We start from the raw sequence: 24,673 nt of genomic DNA on the forward strand, positions 1-24,673 counted from the left end.
TTAAGTATAAAAATATTCATTGCAACAACTTTTATAATACTAAACACTTAGAAAATATTAAATATGTGACAGGAAAGAATTAATGTGGAATTGGGGAGTTAAATTGTGAACCCAGTCATATAATGAAGTATTATGGAGCCATTAAAAATCATATTGTATAGCTGTGTTTATAGGCATGGGAAAGGGCTTAAAATAATAGCTGGACTGAAAAAGACTACAAAGTTTTTATGTTAGTACCAAGTTTATAATGTTAGTTATTTCTAGCTAGTTGAATTTTGGATGATTGTGATTTCTTGACACTTTTTGATATTTTTCCAGGTTTTCTATAGTGTTCATGTATTTTGCAATTAGAGCCAAAAATAACAATTTTAAATTGCTTTCAAAAAATAATTAATGTTCAAGGGAATGCAAGATGCAGTGGATTCCCAAGTTTTTAATTAAAATAAATTTAAAACATAGAAATAAGTATGCAGAATGTTAACAGCATTTATCTTTAAGTGATATAATTTATTTTTAACTTATTTTTATTTGTTTTACAACTTTTGCTCAGTTAACATCTAATACTTTTAAAATAAAAATTCTAAGTCTATTTAAAAAAAAAAAAAAGATGATATCCTTGCCACAGGTTTAGTGTGTACCAGCCGTACCTAATCTTGAATCTCATTATGCCCATCATTTATATTATCATGTCATATTTAGGTTCTGTTCATTTTTACTTGTTTTGGTTTGCTAAGTCCTAATTTTTTTTGTTTAAGAAAAAATTTCTGCAATGCACTTCCCCTTTGGTTCCTCATAAGAGACTTAATTACTTAAATATAAATTGTTAGAAGGTCCATGTTAACTTAACCTAATCAATTATTAACATTTAAAAGTATTTGCATCTATTAAAAACACAAAATATATAAACTGATTTCTTTTAACGATGACTCTATATCCACTAGACTAAAGCAGAAATCTCTGTGTAAAAGAAACAGTACTCGCTTGACTGTGTTCTTTTTATAAACTGTGTCTCTGTTCTCACTTTGCCGTTCAGAAGAAGCAATCTGTTTTCATATGATACAACTGAATATGAATCAAGTTCAGTACCTTCTCCCATTTGCCCAATTCCCAGTCGACCTCTGGGTGGAGTTATTCTTTAGCTATAGAATATGACAAACATTAAACCTACTGCTTTTGGGGACTGTCCTCTTACCAAAACTCAGGGAAAATGGGAGAGAGTTGCCATTCATTGACTTAAGAAATACTTAAGAGTTCTTTCAAAGAGAGAGATAATTAATATATGTGAATGACTAGTTAGTTATGATAGGCTATTCTCTTTAATCAGTGTATAATGTGTATTTTTGTTTTATGGCTATAAAACCTGAGGTTCTAGAATGCCTTTTCAGTTTGCAGAATTCTGAAACTGCAGTGCCAGTACCTTCAAGAGGGCAGCAACCATGATTATGCTTGCTAAATTTATTAGTCAAATGGAGTGAAAACTTTGTTTTGCTTTTTCGACTAGCTTGTTTAATAATGTATTCAAATTAAGATCTTTGATGTAATTTCTTCCCTTACTAGCTTGGTGCCAACAGTGGTTTGCACATCATCATCTTTGATGAAATCGATGCCATCTGCAAGCAGAGAGGGAGCATGGCTGGTAGCACAGGAGTTCACGACACCGTCGTCAACCAGTTGCTGTCCAAAATTGATGGGGTGGAGCAACTGAACAACATCTTAGTCATTGGTATGTTTGCTTGATTAAAGAAAAAAAGTACTATGATTTCAAAAACATTAGCTACATAGGTTCTGAATTAAGATTTGTGTTTTTTGTCATTACACTGTTTTATGAATGTTTACAAATTAGAATCAAGTGATACTGAAGAATTTTACTCTTTTAATGTCTAGCGTTAATAGGACAAATGAAAGGTGGGTTTTAGTGACTCATGGCTTTAAACCTAGAGCTCACAGATGAAAAAGGCATCACAGTGTAATGCAGTGGTTTTCAAATTGGGTCCTGTAGGCCTTTGCCAAGGGTTCTCAGAGCATCTTGCAAAACAAAAATTCTGCTATATATCAAGGTTGAAAATCAGCGGCTCACAGAAAAGAGAAGAGACTTTGGGGTCAGGCAGGTCATGTTCACAATTGCCCCTCTCTCACTTTGACAGGTTACTTACCCTCTCTGAACCTAAAATTTTCTTTTTAAATACTTGAGCCTTTCATTACATTCATATTGCATTGGCATGTACAGTAGCAAAATTACTAAAGCAAAGGTCCCAGATATTTTCATTAGAACAGGTCAAGAACAAATGATATTTTTGAGAATGACTGGTTTTCTATTTGACCTTTATAAAATGTCCTCTTAGCTTGTCAGGGAAATTACTATCCTTGCATATACTAAAGAGACATTTTACCTTATTTTTGAATTCTGATAATTTGAGTGTTGTTTTGTTTTAACATCTGTGCTCAGGAATGACCAACAGACCAGATCTGATAGATGAGGCTCTCCTTCGACCTGGAAGACTGGAAGTTAAAATGGAGATAGGTAAACAGACTGTCACTGATGGGAGGAGGGGGATTGTAACTAGAGTTCATTAGCAGGAGCAACGTCATATAACTTAATGTTTGTTGAAAAGTCATATACCATGAGAAGCAGACATTTACATGCTTGAGTACCTATAAGAAAAACATTGGGATTATAATCATCTCTATTTTATTTTCAATTTTATCAGGCTTACCAGATGAGAAGGGTCGGCTACAGATCCTTCACATCCACACAGCAAGGATGAGAGGGCATCAGCTACTCTCTGCTGACGTAGACATTAAAGAACTGGCTGTAGAGACCAAGAACTTCAGCGGTGCTGAACTGGAGGGTCTGGTGCGAGCAGCACAGTCCACTGCTATGAACAGACACATAAAGGTCAGTAAAATCAGCCGACAGGTTAGGAGTCTGCAGCCCTATGAAGCCCTTGCCAGCATTGTTTCTTTCCTTTCAAGCATACCAAGAGCTGGGGTAATGCTGACTTTTGATGCAATAGACAAGGTGTAGGAATTAATTGTCAACTGCTAAATCTTCAGAGTAGCTGGAAAAAAGATAATGGTGACATCTGCCCCATGGTAACCACTGCCCCATTGCCTTAGGTTGCTACCATTTGATACAGACACGTGAAGATGAAGGTTTTGAAGAATTTTTAAAATTTGTGCTATGTTGATTTATAATATGTCATAGGAAGATGTGTTTTCTACATGCTAGAATTATGGGGGCTGCTTCATTCAGTACACATACTAAATGTCTGCTATTTTCAAGATATTAAGCTGGAGACATGTTAATAAAGCACGACCTCTTCCCACAAGGAATACAGAGTCGGGGAAATGGACATGTTTGCCAATTAGTACAATAATATTATTGATACTTTGGTAGAAATACATACCAGGATACTTTCATTTTGGTAAATAAAGTTTGATAAAGTGCATTTGATCCTATACCCTCCCTCCTCTTCAGGCTTTAGTTGTCACCTGTGGGTAGATGGCTCCCAGATTTATGTCTCATCTCTTGAACGTCTCTCTCTCTCTCTTACAGATTTATACCAAATACCTCTCCCTGGATGCTTTATTGGGTCTCAAGTTTAATTATTTCAAAACCAAATTCACATTTGTTTTAAACTACTCTCCTTCCAGCTCCTATTTCCCTGTTTATCCCATTTGCCCAGACTTAAAACTCCAGGATTGTCTTTGATTCCTACCACTCTACTGTGTCCAACATCAAGTTATTTGCCAGATTTTATCAGTTCTATCTTGGCAGTATCTTTCAGTTCTCATTGCCACTGTCCATCTTCTTTTTGATTAATCTTCCTGTTTCATATCATTCTACTCCTCAGAAACTTTCAGTGACTCACCATGATCTACAGAACAAAGTACAGATGTCTTAGCCTGGTCTTCAAGGGCTTTTTAGCTATGACCCTAAACTGACCTTCCTGATGTGTTCCCAGTTATTCTCTATACAGTTTAGCCAAATTGAAATATTTACCAGTCATCAGATATGTATTTTTCTAGTTCTCTGCTGTTAGCTTTTTTTTTTTTAAATACCTGGCTCATATACCGCCACTTTCTTCAAACTTTTTCTGATTCTCCCTTTCAAGAATGATGTATTTGCTTCTCTCTTGAAATAGTAATGTATCACTTATGATACCTTCTGTTGGCTCTGATTCAGTAGATTTATTTAGCACCTACTATATGCCAGGCACTGTGCTAGGAGTTAATGCTCCAACTGCCTACCCTTGAGCAGCTCACAGTCTAATCCTCTACATGCAGTGACAGAAAGTACGTGCAAGGTGAGGAAGTGAAAAGGTGTCAGGTGTGGTCAGCTTGTCAGGTGAGAGGAGCCTTCACAGAGGAATTTCTGAGTGGATGTGTCTCCTGATGGGGTCAGGCATTTTAGGCAGAGAGAACAACATATGCAAAGGAACAGAGACACACAATAGCATGGTGTGTTAGGGTAATTCATTATTGCTTCAGCATAAAAAGGTAGGGAAGGGGAGGTAGAGGGATAAGTCAGCAGACTAAAGCAGGTGATGGAGCACAAAGAGCCTTTTATACTGTGCTAAGAAGTATGGACTTTTTTTCTTTCTTTTTTTTAACATTTTTTATTGATTTATAATCATTTTACAATGTTGTGTCAAATTCCAGTGTTCAGCACAATTTTTCAGTTATTCATGGACATATACACACTCATTGTCACATTTTTTTCTCTGTGAGTTATCATAACATTTTGTGTATATTTCCCTGTGCTATACAGTGTAGTCTATTCTACAATTTTGGACTTGTTTTCTGTGAGTAGTGCTAAGCCATTTAAGAGTTTTAAGAATAGCAGTGACATAGTGTTAAAACATAAGCTCACCCTGGCAGCTGTGTCGAGTGGAGTGTTTTAGGGGAGTGAGGTTAGCGACACAAGACAAGAGAGGGGAACTTGTATAACAATTCATGCAGGAAATAATAAAAACCTAACAGTCAGGTTGAGTATGTTTTAGGTATTTGGGTATACTCTGTCAATGGTTTTAAACCAAGGGTGGGTAAACTATGGCCCATGGGCCATATCTGGCCAACCACCAGTTCTTATATACAAAGTATTTTTCAAACACAGCCACATCATTCATTTATGTATTGTCTGTGGCTGCTTTCATGAGCTGAGTATTTGCAACACAAACTGCATGGCCCACAAAGCCTAAAATATTTACTGTCCGGTTCTTTACAGAAAAAGTTTGTCAACCCCTGTTCTAGACTTTAAGTCCATATTTACTCATTTCTGAATCTCCCACAGTATCTCAAATAGTTCCAAATACTGAGAAAATGGTAGGTGTTTAGTAAATTTTTTTTTAATTGGAGCATAGTTGGTTTACAATTTTGTGTTTGTTTCTGGTATGCAGCATAGTGGTCCAGTTATACATTTATACTACATTCCTTTTCATATACTTTTTCATTATAAGCTCTTACAAGATATTGAGTATTGTTCCCTGTGCTATACAATATTTTTTAAACTGGTAAACTTGTATATGTATTGTGAATCAAATTCTATTCACAAGTCATAGTTTCCCTACATAGTGGAATTGACTTTGGTCTAACACAAGAATGCCATACTGGAAAAGGCCACTTTGGACACAGTGGCAGACCTCTTTAAAATACTGGCAACCCAGTGGGAGAAGGATACTAGTACTACTGCATTTAAAAAAAAAAAAAAAAGAATGCCAAAGGCTAGATAGTGTGAGAAATACAGTAATATAATATTGAGTCCTTTATTGAACAAATCCATCCATTTCCTTTATCTGTCCTTTCTCCCTGCCATAAGAAATGTCTTAGTAAGAAGTGATGGTGACCTAAAGAAAAATTGTATAAATTACGTAACATTTGCTCCCCACCATACTAATCTTTTGCCTCAGACCACATCAGTGCTTCTTGCCACAATAACCCACAATAAGTAGCTTATTAGTTACCAGATTTTTCATGTGCACTAGCCACCAGATTTTTCTCTTGGTCATTTGTCATTTTTATCACAATAATCTTATCCTAAAATGTCTCTGAGCCACTGTCAAGAAACATGCTTTCTTTAAGCCTGTACTGGATTTATCTATACATGAGGCAGTGAGGACTGGTGGGATGACCCCAGACTTTGTAGTCAGAAGGTGTGATTATGCAGTACAGTTCTTTCACCATTTTGTTTCTGATCTGTCAAGAGGAAATAACTACCTATTTCATCAGGTTTTGGTAAAAATGAAATGAAATTCTGTTTGTGGATGTGCCTTACAAACTATATAAACGTTTGTTATTTCCATTTTTTGTTACTATTGGCTGATTTGAGAGGATATCATATACATCCTTTTCAGTATCTGACTTTCTGGTTTTTGTTGACTATTTGCAGTTATAATTTTTCTAACTTAAGGCTAAAATGTTAATTACCGCTGTACAGAATATATTATCCTTTAGATTTGCAAGTAAGAAGTAGTGCAAATAGTGGACATTATTTCCCTCACTTTTTCCATGTGGTTGAATTATCTTTAAACTTCAGGTGATGCATATAGGCTTGTGATCAACACCTTTGTACCAGACAGCTTTTAATTTTTTAGAACATCAATGGAATGTCTAATGCAGGGGACTTTGTAGGTACTTCAGGGAAGGGAGAGATCTAAGACTAACTGCACTCTCAAAAAAAGAAACGATATTAATATTTACTTTCTTTTCTGCATTTTTAAAAATCTGCAAGGTCCAGGTCTTTAAACTCTTTTCCCAACAAGACTCTTCCTCAGGTGAACAAAAGGCGCACAGGTTCAGTGTCCTTATTGCTGTGTATGTTCTTGCTTTACTAGTTGTGACTGATGAATAAGTATTTAATTTGAAACTTATGATTTAAAGTTGGTGTAAAACTTAAACCAACATTCAACTTTGTTATGATGTTTCTTTGTATTTAAAAAGCCTTTATTTCTTATTTTGCTTCCTTTTCTAAAGAATTAGGCTTAAGTCAGGTAGAATAAACTAAACAAGTCTTCCCTGTTAAACTGTTTTTTTCAGGTTTTCTCAAACAAGTGGAAAATCCAATCATAAACACCTGATGTTCATGTCATTTGCGCTTGAACCCATGTTTGTGGTCAATTAAAATTCATGTGACATTTGGTTGTTTTTAGCTTGAAAGGAATTTCTGCTTCAGGTAGAGAAGATTCATAACCCAAATTTCTTCTGCTCTTATCTGTTGTAAGGAAATAAGCTGAGGACACACACACACTTTGCAACTGAATCAAAGCTGATTTATGTTTGCAGAATTTCAATGAAATTATTACTTATTTTCTGTAGAATTTTGATTGATTAAGGTCATTCTACCCTTAATTTAAGAGGAATGATAAGAACTTTGAAAGGTCAGATTTAAAAGGTTATGAAATTTAAGGGTGACCACTAGATATTTGCTAGTGTTGAAATACAAGTTTATTAGTTTCTTCAGGTACAAGCTGAAAGATGTTGCCTCTTCTATATTGATTAGCTGTTATAAATAAAATGCAGGAAAAAATTGCACTAATTCAGACAGATGGGAAAAGGTTTTCAAAATGAGAAAAATTCAGAATTGTAGATTTTTTAAATAAGATTTTACAATTTTGAAAAAATAGCAAAACTTCGCTTAGAGAAGTCCTTAGAAAAGTTATTTTAATGAACAGGCAGGAAAAATATAATTGTAATATTGATTATTTACTCTTAGGTAACTTCTAAAATTCCTGGAGTATCAAAAAACAAATTGTTCCCAAATAACTGTCCCCCAGCCATCTTAATTCACTTTAATTCATTAGGTGAGTCCTTTCTTAATAGTAAAGAGACAAGTTTCACATCAACTTTACTTCTGAAATCTATCATATTTTTGGGCAAATGTTGAAAAATGGGCAAGTTTTTCCCTTCAAATGCTGTATGTTTCTGTTATTTGAATTCAGCTTCACTCTAAGAGGAAATCATAATAGTATTTCATAATACTATTATGAAAATGCTTGCCTGCGCCTCCTGTGTACATGCGAGAATCATTTTCTAAGGTAGATAGCCAGCTGTATTTTTGAAGACATGATCACAGTGTCTTCTAGTTTCTAGCCTTTCTTCTTGCTCCTTTGCAGGTGACCTGTTTTTGTGTTTCAAAAGGGTTCTAGAAATTTCTCTTCATCTTTGTTGCTCTGATAGTTTACAACAGTGTGTCTACATTTCTGTGGGTTCCTTTTCATTTACCCTGATCAGCACTCACTGAAATCTTTAAAATGCAAAGATACACCTTTCTTCAGCTGTAGATTTTTTTCTTCTTCTATCTTATTTTGTTTTTTCTCTATTATTCTTTCTCTGCTTTCCTTCTGAGACTCCTCCTAGATTGGTGTTAAAACTTCTGGATATATGTTCCATGCTTTTAAACCTTTCTCTCTCACTTTCTGTCATTTCATGGGATTGGGAGCAGGAAGAGAGATAAATAAATGTGTTGTTTGCTATCCTGATCCAGTTTTCTGACAGTGTTCTTTTTATCCCATAACGCTGACTTTTTACAAAATGTCTGTCATTTTATTTGTCTCAGCAGTTAGTTCCTAAAGGAATATGACTCATATTTTATAATAATCTTTGGAAGGTTGATATTGCTTAACATACTTTTGTTTTATAGTCAGATTTTTTTTGAAGATATGTTTTTTAAAAATCCATAGTACCCACTTTAAAAATTAGACTCACTTGCCTTGTGCTATTGGGAGTGAGCCCAGTCACATTAAAATGTGTGTTGGTATCTCAATCACTCATCAGGCCCAGGCAGCTCCAAGTGCTGATAAAGGCCTTGATGCTTCTCCAGATGTCTGTTCTAAGTGTTAGCTCCAGGTGCAGTAAGCAGAGTGTTTGGAGCCACCACATAGATTCTCAAGCACAAAGTATGAGTACAGATCAAAGTTGCAGGTCCTTGGTCCCCTAGAATAATGGTTCACAAACCTGGTTGAGCATCAGAACCGTCTGCACTTCATAAAAATACAAACGCCTAGGCCCTCTACTGGAACTGTTAAATTAAAATCCTGCTGGGGCTGGGCGTGTGTGTGTGTGTGTGTGTGTGTGTGTGTGTGTGTGTGTGTGTGTGTGTGATTTGCAGCCAAGGATGAGAACCACTATTCTTAGAGTAGAGACCTTCTCTGTATATTCTCTCCTCCTCATGCCTCATTTCGAAAAAAACAGCTATCTAATGTTCTTTGGTACAGATGTGTCATAATTTACTTAATGGGCACCCTCTTGATGGACATTTAATTTGCTTCCAGTCTCCTGCTAATACAAATTACTGTAGTAGTAGATACCCTGGTATATGTAACTTTGTATACATTTGTGAATATATTCATGGGATAAACACCTATAAGTGGAATTGTTCAGGCAAAGGGTGTGTGTGTGTGTGTGTGTGTGTGTGTGTGTGTATATATATTTGTGAATTTGAAAGAGATGGGCTTTGTCTGTGAAAATAAGCTTTTCAAATTCTCAGGTGTTACATTTTCTTAGGCTGAAAATATTCTTAAATCTTGGAAGTCCTTACAGTTTGCTTTCATTCCTAATTAGGCCAGTACTAAAGTAGAAGTGGACATGGAGAAAGCAGAGAGCCTGCAGGTGACGAGAGGGGACTTCCTTGCTTCTTTGGAGAATGATATCAAACCAGTGAGTATGAATATTGAGTGGTATATAAACCGAAAAATAATAATTCAGGAGAAAAATAAGTACCATTTTACCCATTTATTGTGGAAGGTTGTATCATATATAGTTAAAAATCAGGAAATCTCAGTATTGGAAATGTCCAACATAAGAAACATCTGTAGAGTAACTCCAATGGCTGAGTAATTAACCTATATTTACTGAAATATTTCTCATGATAGGGAGCTCACCATCTTATAAGGCAGACCATTCAATTTTGAAACTTTCCAATTATTAGTTCTTTATATTGAATTGTAATTAGTTTTCTCATTGCTTCTAATACAACCTGAAGCTGCAGAAACCTAAATTCCTCCTAATTCATCCATCCTTCATATATTATTATGATATTTAAACTCTCATCTCCTCTCTCTCTACCTTCCCCAACCTCCTCCAAGGCGTCCCTTTTTCTTGCTCAGTACCTCTGGTTCCTCTAACTGCTGTCATTTCTAAAGCTTGTAACCACCCAAGGTGCCCTTTTTAAAAAAGGTTTTTCTTAATTTATTAAATTCTTTTAAAAATTTCTTAAAACATACTCAAAACTCAACAGTTACAGTTGGAGTTTTAGAATACAGTATAAAGTCATCGACCCATTTTCCTATGAAACAACCACTAATGTTTGCGTAGCCATTTTTTTGGAGTCCTATGTTAATACAAAAACAGACTGTAGAGCAGCCTCTTAAAGAGGTGTGTCCATTTGTTTTTCTTTCTTAAATGGATCTTGGGTGCACAGATCTGGATTAACCTTAACCTTTTAATTCATGAGATATTGTTGTCATTAGTCTGCAGTGTGTAAAATAAAATATGGTATGTATAATTTTTTGAGACTTGCTATTTTATTACGTATTTTATTGTCAAGAATCATCCATATGATTTCCTGTAGCTATATCTCATTTATTTTCGTTGCTGAATAGCATTCCATTGTGTGACTACCACAATTTATCAGTTTTCCTGTCAGTGGGCATTTGGCATGTTACCAGTTTTTTGTTATTACAAATAAGCGCTGCTATAAGCATTCTTGAATGAATTTTTCCTAGATAAATATTTAGGAATAAAATTGCTGGGTTGTTATATGAATGTCCAACTTCAAACTAAAGAATTTAAAACTATTTTCCCAGTGATTGAGCCAATAAACACCACCCGCAATAATGTCAAAGAGATTCTGTTACTCTGCCTCTTCAATAACACTCGGTTTTGTTAGACTTAATTTTTGCAATTCAGTTGGATATAAAATTGGATGTCATTTTGGTTTTGATTTGCATTTCACTGATTACCCTATGAAGTTAAGCATTTCTCTGCATGTTTTTTGGCCATATGAGAATCTTCTGTGAAATGCTGTTCATGTCTTTTTTCTGGGTTTTTTTTTTGTTGTATTGTTTATTTTTATTTGATTGGTATAAGTTCTTTATATATTCTTGGCAATAATTATTTATTGCAAGTAACTCCTTTAAAGACAAAAACAATTTGTTTTAGTCCTGTCTGCCCTTTTAGGACTACTGACTTTTAAATATAAAATAATTAGTTTCAAAAGTTACTTAGCAGTAGAAATGGTTTAATCTTTTGCTGTTATTTTTAATAGTTACCAAAAATATTAGAGCACAGCCTAACCGATCTTTTTTTGGGTTGTTTTTGTTTTTGTTTTTGTTTTTGTTTGTTTGGGGGGATGTAATTAGGTTTATTTGTTTATTTAATTTTTTTCTTTTTTTTTTTTAATGGAGATACTGGATATTGAACCCAGGACCTTGTGCATGCTATGTACGCGCTATTCCACTGAGCTATAAGTTACCCTGCCCTCTAATTCCCTCGATCTGTCTTAAGATTTTTTAATGACAAATAATTTGGCTACAAGGAAGGGGCAACTACACTAAGTTAATTAAGTAAATAATAGCTTTTATTTATTCCAAGGGTCTGGGGATAAAACAAAAAATGAAATGACAGGATATGTAAGGACACCTCATGCATATTGTGTAGCTTGGGAGGGTCACTGTTTTCTGGTTCATGTGTCTTAATGCTGCTACTGTGAGGCTTGGAGTGTATAACTGGAATACAGACAAAAGCCAGCCAGTCTGCATATTTCCTGCAATGGCCTTTCAGCTGGTATTTATTAGGCTCTTTATAACTTTTACGGGGCCACTGGATTTACCATATCCAGACGAGGGAATAAGGACATTACTCTGTGCTCAGGAGTTAAAGCACTAGTAAAGAGTGGTCTGAAAAATGATTTCATGGCAATGCAATAGAGTGATGAGACCCACTGTGTACTGTTTAGAGACAGAATTACAAAGAATGACTTCCGATGAGGTGCAGATTCTAAAGAACTTAAAATTATTCCATACATTGGGGAATGAAAAATTGATTTTTTGAGGGATGTGATAATTTTTTTAAAAATTTGAAGTTCTCAAGATAAATGACCTTTACATTGAATTATGTTTTCCTACTCATTTCTTCTCCTGCTAACCTTATGAAAATGCTATTCAGTTAAGTAAATAAGCACTGAAGTTTTTGACTGCTTTTGGTAGCTGGTTTAATGGGGACTTAAAATTTAAGATTAGAAGTTGGAAATGAAGAGGGATGTGATTTAAGCCCCAGTATATAATACTAATAAAATTATTATATATAGCAGTTGCTTTTCTTTTCCTAACCCTTCAGTCTTTCATTACCTTTGCTCATTTCTGCCTCATTCTAGATCTTACATTTACACACACTTATCTTGGTCCAAGTTGACTTAATATTTCCTACCGCCAAGCTGAAGTGGACAGGATCTCCACGTCACCATTTCATATTCCCACTTTAATCCCTGACACTGGTAGTATCTTTGTGTGCTGGGCCAACTGTTACTGATTTCTAAATCCATAATCTCTTCTGCTCTATGTTCTTAACAGAAGGCCACAACCCATATACTCCTTACAGAAATAAGCACTTTGGAACATACCCTTTCTCAAGGATTATGAGGGTTTAGTTCTCGTAGAATCTGCGCCTAGAATCTATTTTTTATTTCATTAAGTCACTTAAAGCAGTTTTTGCCCCCATTGGGTAAAAAGTTAAATGAAAAATTATAAAACAGCTTTCTTTCTTTTTTTTTTTTTTTTTTTTTTTGCTTGTCAGGCTTTTTACATTAATATGGAATATTGCTATAGCACTAGTGTGTAGGAATTATCACTCATCTTTTATACCTTTAAATATTTAATTTTTAATACTAAGGCTCAAAATACTTTAAACTGTTCTTTTCCTTCATAGGCATTTGGCACAAACCAAGAGGACTATGCAAGTTACATTATGAATGGTATCATCAAATGGGGTGATCCAGTTACTCGAGTTCTAGAAGATGGGGAGCTGCTGGTTCAACAGACTAAAAACAGTGACCGCACACCATTGGTTAGCGTCCTTTTGGAAGGTGAGAAAAAATGATGAGATGGCATCAAAAGTTAAAAAAAAAAAAACCAGCACTTTTTACAACACCATTTAGTACATTCCAGAAAAATGAGTTATTTTCAATCCTAAATCTATTCATGATCTGAAAATAGTAATTCAGTCTATGTTCCAGTGTTGTGCGCAAATTTAAATTTTCTTGGGGTAGAATTTTACTGATAAATGATAGCAACTAGTTTTCTTGTAGGATTGAATCTAAATTTCTGTGGTGCTTAATAGACTAGGATACCACATAGTACTCAGTTCAATTAAATAAATATTCACTGAGGACTTACTATGTCTTAAGTATTGAACTAGTTGCTAGAGATACAAAGAAATTCACAAAGTTCAGTCTGGTCATGTAAAAGGCATATAAACAAATACCTCACTACCGTGTCTCTGTGTAAGGGTATGTAAATGCAAGTCATTTTTCTAAGGTGGGTGGTCAAAGAAAGTTAGAGGTGGTGTTCAGCTTACACTTTGAAAGATCAGTTAGGATTTTACCAGGTAGACAAAAAAGGAAGACATTCATTCTATTCACCAATTATTTGTTTATGGTTATAATTAAAAGAACAACAGAAAAGTGAGTCCGCGTGACGGGAATCCAGTCCCTTCCAAAGGTCTGAGGGTAGGGACTTCCTGAGAAAAACACATTAAGTCAAGGCCTGAAGGATGAGGAGAAGCTGGGCAGGCAGAGTAACTGGGGAAGATGATCTAGGCAGAGGGACCAGCTTGTGAAAAACCCCTGGGCAGGAAGGAGACCGAAACACAAAGGGAGATTGGCTACAACATGAGACTGAAGAAGTAGACAGAAACCAGTTCATGCAAAGCATTGGAGACCGTGACAAAGAGGTAGACTCTCTCTGAGGAGCAATGGGGAGCCATTTGTAGGGTTTTAAGCAGTGAAGTGACATGATCAGATTTATATTTTCAAAACATCATGACCGCTTTGTGATAGAGAATGGATTAGAGTGGCAAAAATACATGAGAGACCAATGGTGACAAGCACTTGTATTAGTCTTAATGAGAACTGATTGTGATTTGAAGTAATGTGGTGGTAGGAGAGATGGAGTTAAGTAGACCATTTTGAGGAATGTGTAGGGGGTAGAATAAAAGGGACTTAATAATTATTATTATAATACTAATTATTAAACATAATCAAGCTAACATTCTTTGAACTCTTAACTATTTGCCAGTCACTCTACTAACACTAATACATACAGTCTCATTTAAATCCACTTCAGTCCTGTGAATGTAGATGCTGCTAATTTTCCTATTTTGTGGATTGGGATGCTGAAGCTTAGAAATAGTAAGTAGGTTGAATACAGGGAGAGATATCAAACGTGATCCCTGGGTTTCTAGTATACACCGCCTGGTAAATGGTATTCTTTACTAAGGTTGGGAACACTAGTGGAGAAGGACATTTCGGGAAGAAAGACCACAAGTTCCATTTTGGACATGTTAAGTTCAGGATTCCTATAGGATAATTGAACTGGAAATGTTGAGTAGCCCGTTGGATATGTGGGTCTGGTGCTCAGAAGAGAAGTCTTGCTGACAGTGTACATTCATGAGTTGTCAGTATGCAGACTGCTGCTGAATCTGTGGGAGTGAATGAAGTCACTTACAGAAAGAATAGGTTGAGAAGAAAGGGGAGAGGGGGTGGGTATAGCTCAGTGGTAGAGCACCTGCTTATCATGTATGAGTTCCTGGGTATGATCCCCAATACTTCCATTGAAAGAAAAAAGAGAGAAGAAGAGGGGACCTAGAACTGATCTCTGAGGTATGTCAACATTAAGGACTAAGTAGAGCAGGAAGAGTTGACAAAGAAGATTGAGCAAGAGTAACCAGAGAGGTAAGAGGGGGAAAAGAGCATGTGCTGTCACAGAAGCCAAGAAAAATATTTAAAGAGGAGAGTTATCAATTGTATCAGGTATTCCTCAGAGGCCAACAGATAAAGTGTTGGATTTGGTGACATGGAGGTCATTGCTGACCCTGATGGGAACCTGTTCCATGTAATGGGAGTGGAATCCTTAGGGCTTGTTTGAGGATGGAAGAAGGTAAAGAGGGAGGGCAGCCACAGCCAGCCTAGCTGACTATTCAGGGAGGTTCCATTTTGAAGGGAGAAGATGTAGTATTGAGGGCTGTGAAGTCCCAAAAGAGTTTTTTGTTTTGTTGATTAAACTGTCAATAGACTAGGGCTTGTTTAATGCTGTGGAAAAGGCTTCAGGGAAGAGAAAGAGGTGGAACATATGGAGGAGAGGGTACAATCTGAGAAGATGGGAAAGAATGATTGGTTGTTTTATGGGTGAAAGAGGGGCACATCTTTTATTACATAGAAAGGAAGGAGGAGGAGATGTCTTAATACAGTGAAGTGTGTACATTTGGTGGCCTTCATTAGGAGGCCCGAGTACTCTAGCTTTTTAAGTCACATTTGCTTCTAATAAGGCAGTTTTTCCCTGCCCCCGTTTTATCCCCTAAGAAGATTGTATTTTTTGTCAGACAAACAATTTGGTAGAACTAACAACATAAGTACTGATATGCATTTGAATGCATTCTCTCTCTTTTTTTTTTTTTAAAGAAGCAAAACCCGTGCATTTTCTATGTTTAGCCAGAAGTTTGAAAGATTAAGGTTATGTGAGAAAGAAAGATGGAATGTATTTCATCATACGTTTGAGAAATGCTAATCAGTTCATTAAATTTAGTTGCTAATAAATAAGAGAAAACACCGTCTGCCACAAAATTGTGTCAGGAAATGTTAATGAGCAACTAGTTGAGACCTCAGTACATTGTGGATAAAAGTTTAAACTTGTTTTATTCCCCTTTGCTTAGGTTGGCTTTTTTCCCCTGACTTGCTCATATCTTTCTGCAGGCCCTCCTCACAGTGGGAAGACAGCTTTAGCTGCAAAGATTGCTGAGGAATCCAACTTCCCCTTCATCAAGATCTGTTCTCCTGATAAGATGATTGGCTTTTCTGAGACAGCCAAGTGTCAGGCCATGAAGAAGGTATCAAGATTTTTTACTTTCATTTTAATTTCCTATCTCATATATGTGTGTGTGGGTACACATGTGCATATATATACATATCTATCTTTGTACATGTATAGATATAAAAGCCATAGCAATTATGTTCTTCACAAGTAGCACCAAATTATCAGCATCAGAATGCTGAATTATGCAGAATAACTAAATTATCAGAATTTGGGGGAGAAACAGCTACTAAACAGTTGCTGCTGGATATAGTATTTAACTTTATAATACATGTTAATTAGAGTAAATTTTTTTTCCATATTATCCTTTGTGTAGTATATATTATGATTGATTTTCATTTCTTAAGTTTGTATCAACTGGACTGAAAGACCAATCACAGTTAAGAGTGAGTAGAGTGGAGCAAATTCATTTAGGATTTTTTTCAGTTCTTTCATCAGTGTACAAAGTCAGACTGTTTGGGGTCAATTAAGTTGACTGTATCATTTGGGAAAGAACAGAAATGTATCATTGGAAAGATATTCTCAAAACCCCTGCAAAAAGGTGGTGCTGTATTAGATAATAATCAGAGTCTGCTTGGCAACTTAGTGCCGTCCTCGTCTTTCTGCCTTTCTCCAAGTGCCATTTGTCACCTTCTTAATTTTGCTGCTTTGAACCACTGGTGAAAGTTAGGACAACATAGAATAGAATCCTAGCACTGAAAGGACTCTAAGGTCACCTGGTTTCTCCCTCTCACATCCAAGCAAGTACCATGTAAGGCATCTAGGAGAATAGGTAGTTTGCTCACTAAAAACAGAAAACAAAAACAATAACAGAAATCAACGATGAACACTCTTAATGGCTGTCTCACCTCAGTCGCCAGTGTTTTCATTGTTATTCTGATTTTGTATACTCCCAGGCAGTGAAGAAATATTATTTTTATGTATCTAGTTGAAGTATTTATTTTACTTAAATCCTTTTTTTCATGCTTGATCTTTTAGAGATAAGTGACTGTAAGTTAAAGATGTGTGAGGAAATCAGAATGAGGGAAAAGAACCTTGAGGATGGAGTTGCTCCCCAGTGAAGACGGCTCAGGTGTTCTTTCACCTTGCTCCTAGGCCCTCACTTCATAAAACTGTAGGATAGAATTGCCTCAGTTTTTCTTTAGGGAAGAGACTGAAGAGGAAAATACATTTTTTAAAAATCAGACTCCAAAAAAATATAAGTTTGAGTCGTTAGCCTCATGTTTGTGCGGGCGGCCGGAAATTGTTTGTATAGGGTGCTTGAAATGCGTGGAGGAGGCAGAGCTTGGAGCAGGATTCCAGCTATGCACACCGAAACGTCAGGATAAATATTCTATGTAAGGATCTTAGAAATTGAGTGTGAAAGAGAGGGAAATGTTGCGAGACACAAAAAGAACTTAAGTATCATAGTCGGTTTATTGTGTGTCTGAGGTGGAGCCAGTAGTATCTGTCCTTCCTGGGAAAATCTGGACAGAACCACTAGGACCAGTAACCTCCCTACTGTAGGTAGGGGTTGCTTTTCTTTGTTTTTTGTATCTTTCCCTCTAAAGGGAACCCTTAAACCATGTCTTCTGATGAAAATTTAAATAATAGCCTTTGGAATCTGTGGCCATTGAACTTACCCTTTAATTGAACAGCTAATTCTATTTTCATTTCCATAATTTCATCTATTCCTTATACTTGTTCAAAAGTAGTAGTCTTCTGTGCAGATGGTAAATTGCTCCATTGCTTTTCACCAGCTGCCAGCTTCTACCTCAGATGTACTCTGAGATGTGGGTGGATGGTCCTAGTTTTTCTATAAAGTTTTTTTTAAAGTATTTTAGGCTCCTGCACATCAAAGCTACTTTGTAAGTGTGAGATATTATCATTTTTATTATTTCAATCTCTTGCAGATTGACTTGAGGTGGGGGAAGGTAGTATGTGCTGATTTTAGAGGCTTAAATGGTTAAATTAATGGCTTAATAACTTATGATTTAATCTTTAAATTGTTGGAGCCTTTCAAGGTTAGGTTTTAGATGAGTAGAAGGCTAAGGGATATAAAAATAAGTGTCTATACAAGCTTAGTCAAAATTGTTTGGATTCATGATTCACTGTCTGGATCTGTGCACCCTTAAAGTTACAAAAAATTATTTCTACTTCAGCTGTATAATAAATTCATATTAAGACTTTTTTTGGTTTTCCTTGGGGAAAAATATTATTCCCTATAACTAAAGTACAGACCAGAGAAAAGAATGAAGCATAGGTGTCTTAGTAATATATTAGAAATATTGCAAAATCTTTCCCTGCAAATAGTTTTCACATTGTTGCCTAATGATAGCTTGACAAAAGCCTGAGGGCTCAAACCCATCTAAAGGTGCTAAGTCTTCCAGTTTGCTTTTGAAAATGAAATATGTAAATGCTGTTCTTTCGTGGTTCTAGTCTACCTCTCACCATTGTTCTCTTCCCTTCATTTTTAGTGTGAGGATGGGAAGATTTTTTTTCCAAAGCACAAATAATTTATAATTTTGTATCATTCTGGAGAAGATATTTCTTTCCTTTTAAGGGCTTCCCTCCTACCCCAAAAATGTAGCTTTTCCTAATTTCAAAAATAATTTAGAAAATGCAGGAAAGAACACAAAAGAAAATGAAGTCCGTATTTGTCCTTCAGTCTTCTTCTCTACTCAGACACACACACACACACATTATATATTGGGAATCACACTGGACATGCTGCTTTAAACCTGCTCTTTACGCTTAATATATTATGGAATTTTTCTGTCATTAAAATGTATCTTAATATTGTGCTAAATTAATAGCTGTATAATATCCATTTAAACATTCCCCTTTTGTTGAACAGTAAGCTGTTTCCACATTGTTTCACAATTATGAACAATATTCTGTGGAACTACCAGTTACTGCCCTCATTTTCTTGTTACATTTTTCTTAGAGTAGCATCATAATTTACTGACTGAGAACTTGGACTTAGGCGTCAAATAGACCTGAATTTGAATCCCAGCTCCACTGTACTTCCCAGCTCTTACAGTCACTTAACCTTTTAGCCTCTGTTTTCTCATCTATAAAATGAAGATAGTATAAATAACAGCCTCATAGGGTTATTGTGAGAATTAAACAAAATGGTAATCTATGTACAGTATCACATACTGCCTTGGGATATAGTATGTGCTCAGTAAAGTATAGTGGTTATTTTTACTTACCATTATTATTGCACATACATTTCTGGTTATTTCCTTAGGATAAATTCTCATAATGGAGATTGTTAAGGTGAAAATATTAATGGTTTAAATTTTTTAAATAAATATTGATATTGAAACACGTAAAAATACTGTTTATAAAGCTCACCTCTTAAAGTTATGCAAATTTACACTTGCAACCCTATCATGTAAAAATGTCAGTGTCTTATAAATCGGCTATACTTCAATAAAAAATAAGAATTTAAAAAATGTCAGTCAGTTACCTTGGACTCTCACCCACACTTAATGTTGTAAAAGTATTTTTTTGCCAATTTCATAGGTAGAAGATTGGCATTTAATTATTTCTTCAGCTACTTTTTAATGACTAAATGCTCACTTTTAAAGATTTTTCAAAATGTTTTGCAATGACAATACTTTGTGAAACTCAGAAATATTATAACATTAATTTTTGTTAAAGAGAGGTGGCCTGAATAGTTAATTTGTAGACTATCTTTATATACCATTTTATTACTTAAACCAAGAGATCAGAGTTTTTGTCAGTAGAGAGGACCATTAGGCTTGCTGTAATGAGTATCTAGGATTTAATTGCAATTAAGCTGTTGCTTCTTTTTCACATACGGATGGTGCTAAAAATAGGTGAAAGTAGTTTATTCTCAACTAATTCAAAACTCACCTTGTGCTTCTCTTAATTTGCTTAATAAATCTTTTCTCTGTAGATAAATTCCTCAACACTACCAAAGTCTGTATGAGGTATTATCCTCACATTCTGGAGGGGATACCATATGTTCCATTGAGATTTTTGAAGTATTCACAAATCTTCCACTTCTTTCCCATTTTATTTTTGTTTCCCCAACTTCATTCTATTTTAAAATTTTCATTTTTTTATCCATTTTTGCATCTGTAGTTTTTTTTTAAAAAACCCTATTTTACTAGTTCTATTAATGGCATTAAATGAACAAAAGAACAAAGCAGTAGAATTTGATTTTAACTAATTACCTAATCTGAGTGCTTATCAAATGCACAATCAATACAGGGATGAAATAGAATAATCTGATGTGACTATGTTGTTTGAACAAAATTGAGTAAAAATGTCAGTGATTTGTAAAACTATATCTATTAATAACATTATATAGTCTTGTTTTTAAAAGACTGAAAATCAATGGAAGAAATTTTCCTTTCCACCAGCTTTGCAAGAAAGAAATAATCTTCTTTGAATATCCTCCTATAAATCCCACTGCAAATTGTAGTCTGCACAGAACAGAATCATGGTGCCTAATCCTCCTCTTTTCATGGTTTTGTCCATACAAAGAGCAGAGCTAGAAATTGGATCTTTTGACAGCAGTTACTAAGCAACAGAATTTGGATGTTTTTGGTTAACATCCTAATACATCGTTGTAGCTGATTTGTTGAAGATTGTGCATGTATCGGCTGAAAGAAGTAGACACCCCGGAAGTGACCGTAGGTCTCTGTACTGCTGGGGGCTGGGCACTTGTTTTTGTTTAGTACACTTTGGCTTTTGGCACTTGTATCTGTTTGGCACACAAAGGAGGATGGTGAACTTAACTTTCAGACCTTGAGACTTTTTATATTATTAAAAATACCCTACTTTATGGCTCATGTTACATGAAAATGTAAGTTTTTTTTCCTGAAAAGCAGGGAAAACAAATAAGGGATTTTAAGGTCATTCCAGGAAGCTTTAGTGCTTTGCCAAAAGTTTAGGTCCACTTCCTGAGGCAGTTTCATTAGAAGACAGCTAATGTTTGCTTGGTCTACTCCCAAGTTATTTTTAGAAACTAGAGATTATTACTGATAGCACCGATTTGAATTTGCTCATTTACGTTTTTATATGCTACCAAATATGATTAGCGTATGCTTTCAACTAATTGCTGACAGATTTACTACATTAGGGATTTTCTAAATCATCAAATTCCAACTGTCATCGAATTCCACTAACACCATGCCAGCCACTTTAGAATTGAGATGAACTCCTTTGGCCCCAAAAGAACCAGAGAATTTGGCTTCACTTAGCTCAGAGCACTAAAGAGGTTATAGAAAATGGAGGACAGAATCTACTTAGAACACACTTTGCTGTGGTTTGTGATTCTGAAAGGCTGGGATCAACGTGGAGCTAATGCTGGCATGTTCCCGTTTGTACTCATGTCGACTCCAGAGCCTGCAGCTGCTGCCCCGCCCCTCCACACAGGTGGCTCCCAGCTTGTCTGAAGATTCCAGGAGTGGGCTCTGTGCCTTGAGAGCTTGCAGGGTCCCTGAGGACCATAATCAGACCCACCCCTAAGCCCTCTGTGGTCGGAGCCCCACACCTCCTTTCACTGTGCATCCAGCACGCTCTTGCCTCAAGTCCAGGCTCCCCACATTTCAGATTGTCTCACGACCCACTACCCGCCTTTGCACACAAGAGAGGAGGCACCAGAGAGTTTAATGATGACAGTCTCGTTATGTCTACAGGTAGAAATAGACTATGGGGTTCTGTGTTTTCTAGAGATGTTCATCACCTTCTAGAATAGACCTCTCATTATTTCTCTGTTAACTGATGCCACTCCTTTCCACACTTTTTCTTTCTTCAGTTCTTCCTATTCTTTTTCAGACTTCTCACCTGACTCTAGGAATATGTATATTCTGATCATTTCACCTGCTCAACGGAAACTCCCTGATGAACTAGGATGACCATACACTCCAATCATTATTAACAGTACCCCCCTTTCAAGTGTACTAGTTTGCATGATAGCTTCTGTGATCCCCCTACTGATAACTTCTCCAGCAAGAAAAGACTTGAGCATAATACTTTCATCTTACTAAATGAAAGGATCAGAATTTAAGTTAATTTTTTCAAAGAGTCTGTAAGATACAACCATTAGCCCCAGCTGCAGCCCACCTGGCTAACTGTTGTTTTGGCATTTGGTCTATCTGTCTGGCATATCTGCTGTGTGCTGTTACCGGCGACAAGTTTGGCACTTGAGTTGCTGTATTCCAGCCGGGGTGGTTTGTACAATTTTACTTCTTCTGTAGCTCTCCTTCCAGTACCTCTCCTCCTTTTGGGGTTTATCTACCTAAAGTATCGGTGTACTAGAACTTCCCAGCTCAGAAGTAAACATCTCACTTAGATTTTAGTCTGGTAGCTAATCACAGACACTTGGCAGTGGAATCTGAGTATGTCCTCATTTAGCATTGGGCCAGGCGGTAAAGAATGGAAAGGGCTGAGGAGACTAGGCAGAAAATGTGGATTCCGGGAGGAGTGGTGACCTTATATTACACTAGAGACTACATAAGGGAAAAAAAAAAAGTGTGTTTAAGAAGTGAAAGGTGTGTGTATATTTAAATTAGAGAAGAGTCAACTGAAACTGGTCAAGTTACAACTGGAATTGCATAGCCTTTGTCATGGTTAGTATGTTGTTAGGAGAGCTCGCTGTGAGTGCTCCTCTCCCCATGGTGGTAATTAGTACATTAAAAGCCGGCTATAAAAATAACTACATTAAATGACTGCTACAGGTATTTTTCTTCTAAAATGTTATAGGTAGTCCATGCAGTCAGCTGTGAAGTGATTTGTAATGCTTTGAGAATCGCAGTATCTGAGATAAGTTGGTGAGACTACATCCGAGTTTTTCATCAGTGTAGACCCCAGCAGTGTCCTGAGGAAGGTTCCTGTAGCCGTGCAAGCTCTGCAGCTTTGGGAAGGGACAGGGCTGTCTCAGGAAGAATGTAGAACCACTGTGAGCAGCCAGTCCCTGATGTGCTGGGCCCCTGTGGCTCTAACCCACGACCGTGCAGCCTGACAGACAGATTATCTGCTTGTCTCAGAGCTTTTAGTAGAGTTCTGAACAAGTGTTTTAAAGAGCAAAGCATTATTTTCACTGACTCTTTGACATCGCCTGAATTTGAAGGAGACCACATTGGCTGCTCTATTGGTCCCATCTTCAAAAAATAACAAAGAATCACAGTGGAACTGCCTGTAAACTTTTCTATTGTCTCTTCCATTTCTCTTCTGCTTCATCTCTCACCGCCCCCCACTCCCCATACACACAGCACCAGCACTGACATCTCTTCAGTTTAATTCTTGTTGATTGTGTGTTAGTTCCTGCAGTGCTCCTGAACATTCTCATCTCTGTGCCTCCTAATAACCAGTACGCTCTGCTTAGAGCACTTTTTCCCCTGTTTTCTACTGATTGTTCATCCTTCAGGTCTCAGCTTAAATATCACTTCCTAAATTTAGGAGGGCATCATTGACTCCATGCGCTCTTGTATCAGTCACAGTAGGCTAAGTTGTGCTGCAATAATGAGCAACCCCCAAAATCTCAGGGGCTGAACACAAGAAAATTTATTTCTTGCTCATATTACATGTCCATCATGGCTCAGAGGGGAAGCTCTGCTGTAGTTTCTCAGACTCAAGCTAAGGTAACAGAGGCCACATTTCACATGTGATTCCACAGTAGCCAAGGCAGGATAAAGGAAGTGCGGTGAACCAAGGAGTGGCTACCATAGGATAATATACTGTTATCTTTTGTCTAGTTCTAGAGATACATCTGTCTGATGCTTTACACCTAACTTTAATTCTTTTGTAAACATGTTGGCTGTTATAGTCTGATTTGAGTTGACAGGATTCTGTGCTTTCAGTGTCATTCCTGTTTTAACAGGGCCATAATTCTTATAATTATAATAAAATGATATTCAGTTTTATTCTGCACATCCCTTGTGGCTCCAGCTAGCTTTTGAGTCACAACACTGCAGTCATGCTCCTGACGTATAGATAGGAGAGACCACTGTGATAAACTTGATGGATCTGTGAGTTGATTCATCTCAGCTGTTCCTCAGCATGCCCCAGTATGACACCGCCAGCTCTTGGAGCTGAAAACAGCATTACCTTGCTCCTTGCTTGGCCATGATCCAGCTGTGATATCTTGGGCAAGTCATTTAACTGCTCTGGGCTTCAGTTTCCTGGTTTTTAAATTGTAAGAGCTCTTCAAGTTTTAAAGTCCTATTTATTAAATTCTAATTGTGGCTAGTCTGAAATACTGGTGTTTACTGTGCTTTGTTTAGGCATTGGTCAAGAATTAACTAAATTTTACCTTCTTGGAAGTTGTCATAAGTATGGCAGTGAGATAATCAGTGATTTTGCTTTCTTCTAGATCTTTGATGATGCATACAAATCGCAGCTCAGCTGTGTAGTTGTGGATGACATTGAAAGACTACTCGGTGAGTCATGACTTTTGCCTTTGTACTATCCTTGCCACATTACAGCTAATGTCTCACAAATTACAAGAGAGAAATACAAATGTTTATAAATGATGGGACAACAGAAATACCTTTCTTCGGCTGATAAGGAAGTACAACATTGTCTCATATCTGAAGTGAACAATGGTATTCGTTTTAAATATGCCTTATGATCAT

General features: G+C 36.4%; 1 protein-coding gene across 2 annotated transcripts in view; it reads left to right on the forward strand.

The window, feature by feature from the left end:
- The window catches only part of NSF (N-ethylmaleimide sensitive factor, vesicle fusing ATPase), a 131,130-nt gene that overhangs the window by 80,424 nt on the left and 26,033 nt on the right, over positions 1 to 24,673 (forward strand). For both annotated transcript variants that reach the window (XM_031468780.2, XM_064495708.1), the window contains exons 10-16: positions 1,558 to 1,723; positions 2,447 to 2,521; positions 2,709 to 2,896; positions 9,559 to 9,654; positions 12,922 to 13,078; positions 15,962 to 16,095; positions 24,412 to 24,478. In XM_031468780.2, the coding sequence (XP_031324640.1) occupies positions 1,558 to 1,723; positions 2,447 to 2,521; positions 2,709 to 2,896; positions 9,559 to 9,654; positions 12,922 to 13,078; positions 15,962 to 16,095; positions 24,412 to 24,478 (883 nt within the window). The remainder of the gene's footprint in view (positions 1 to 1,557; positions 1,724 to 2,446; positions 2,522 to 2,708; positions 2,897 to 9,558; positions 9,655 to 12,921; positions 13,079 to 15,961; positions 16,096 to 24,411; positions 24,479 to 24,673) is intronic.

This window comes from Camelus dromedarius, chromosome 16 (genome assembly GCF_036321535.1).
Source record: "Camelus dromedarius isolate mCamDro1 chromosome 16, mCamDro1.pat, whole genome shotgun sequence".
Lineage (NCBI taxonomy): Eukaryota > Metazoa > Chordata > Mammalia > Artiodactyla > Camelidae > Camelus > Camelus dromedarius.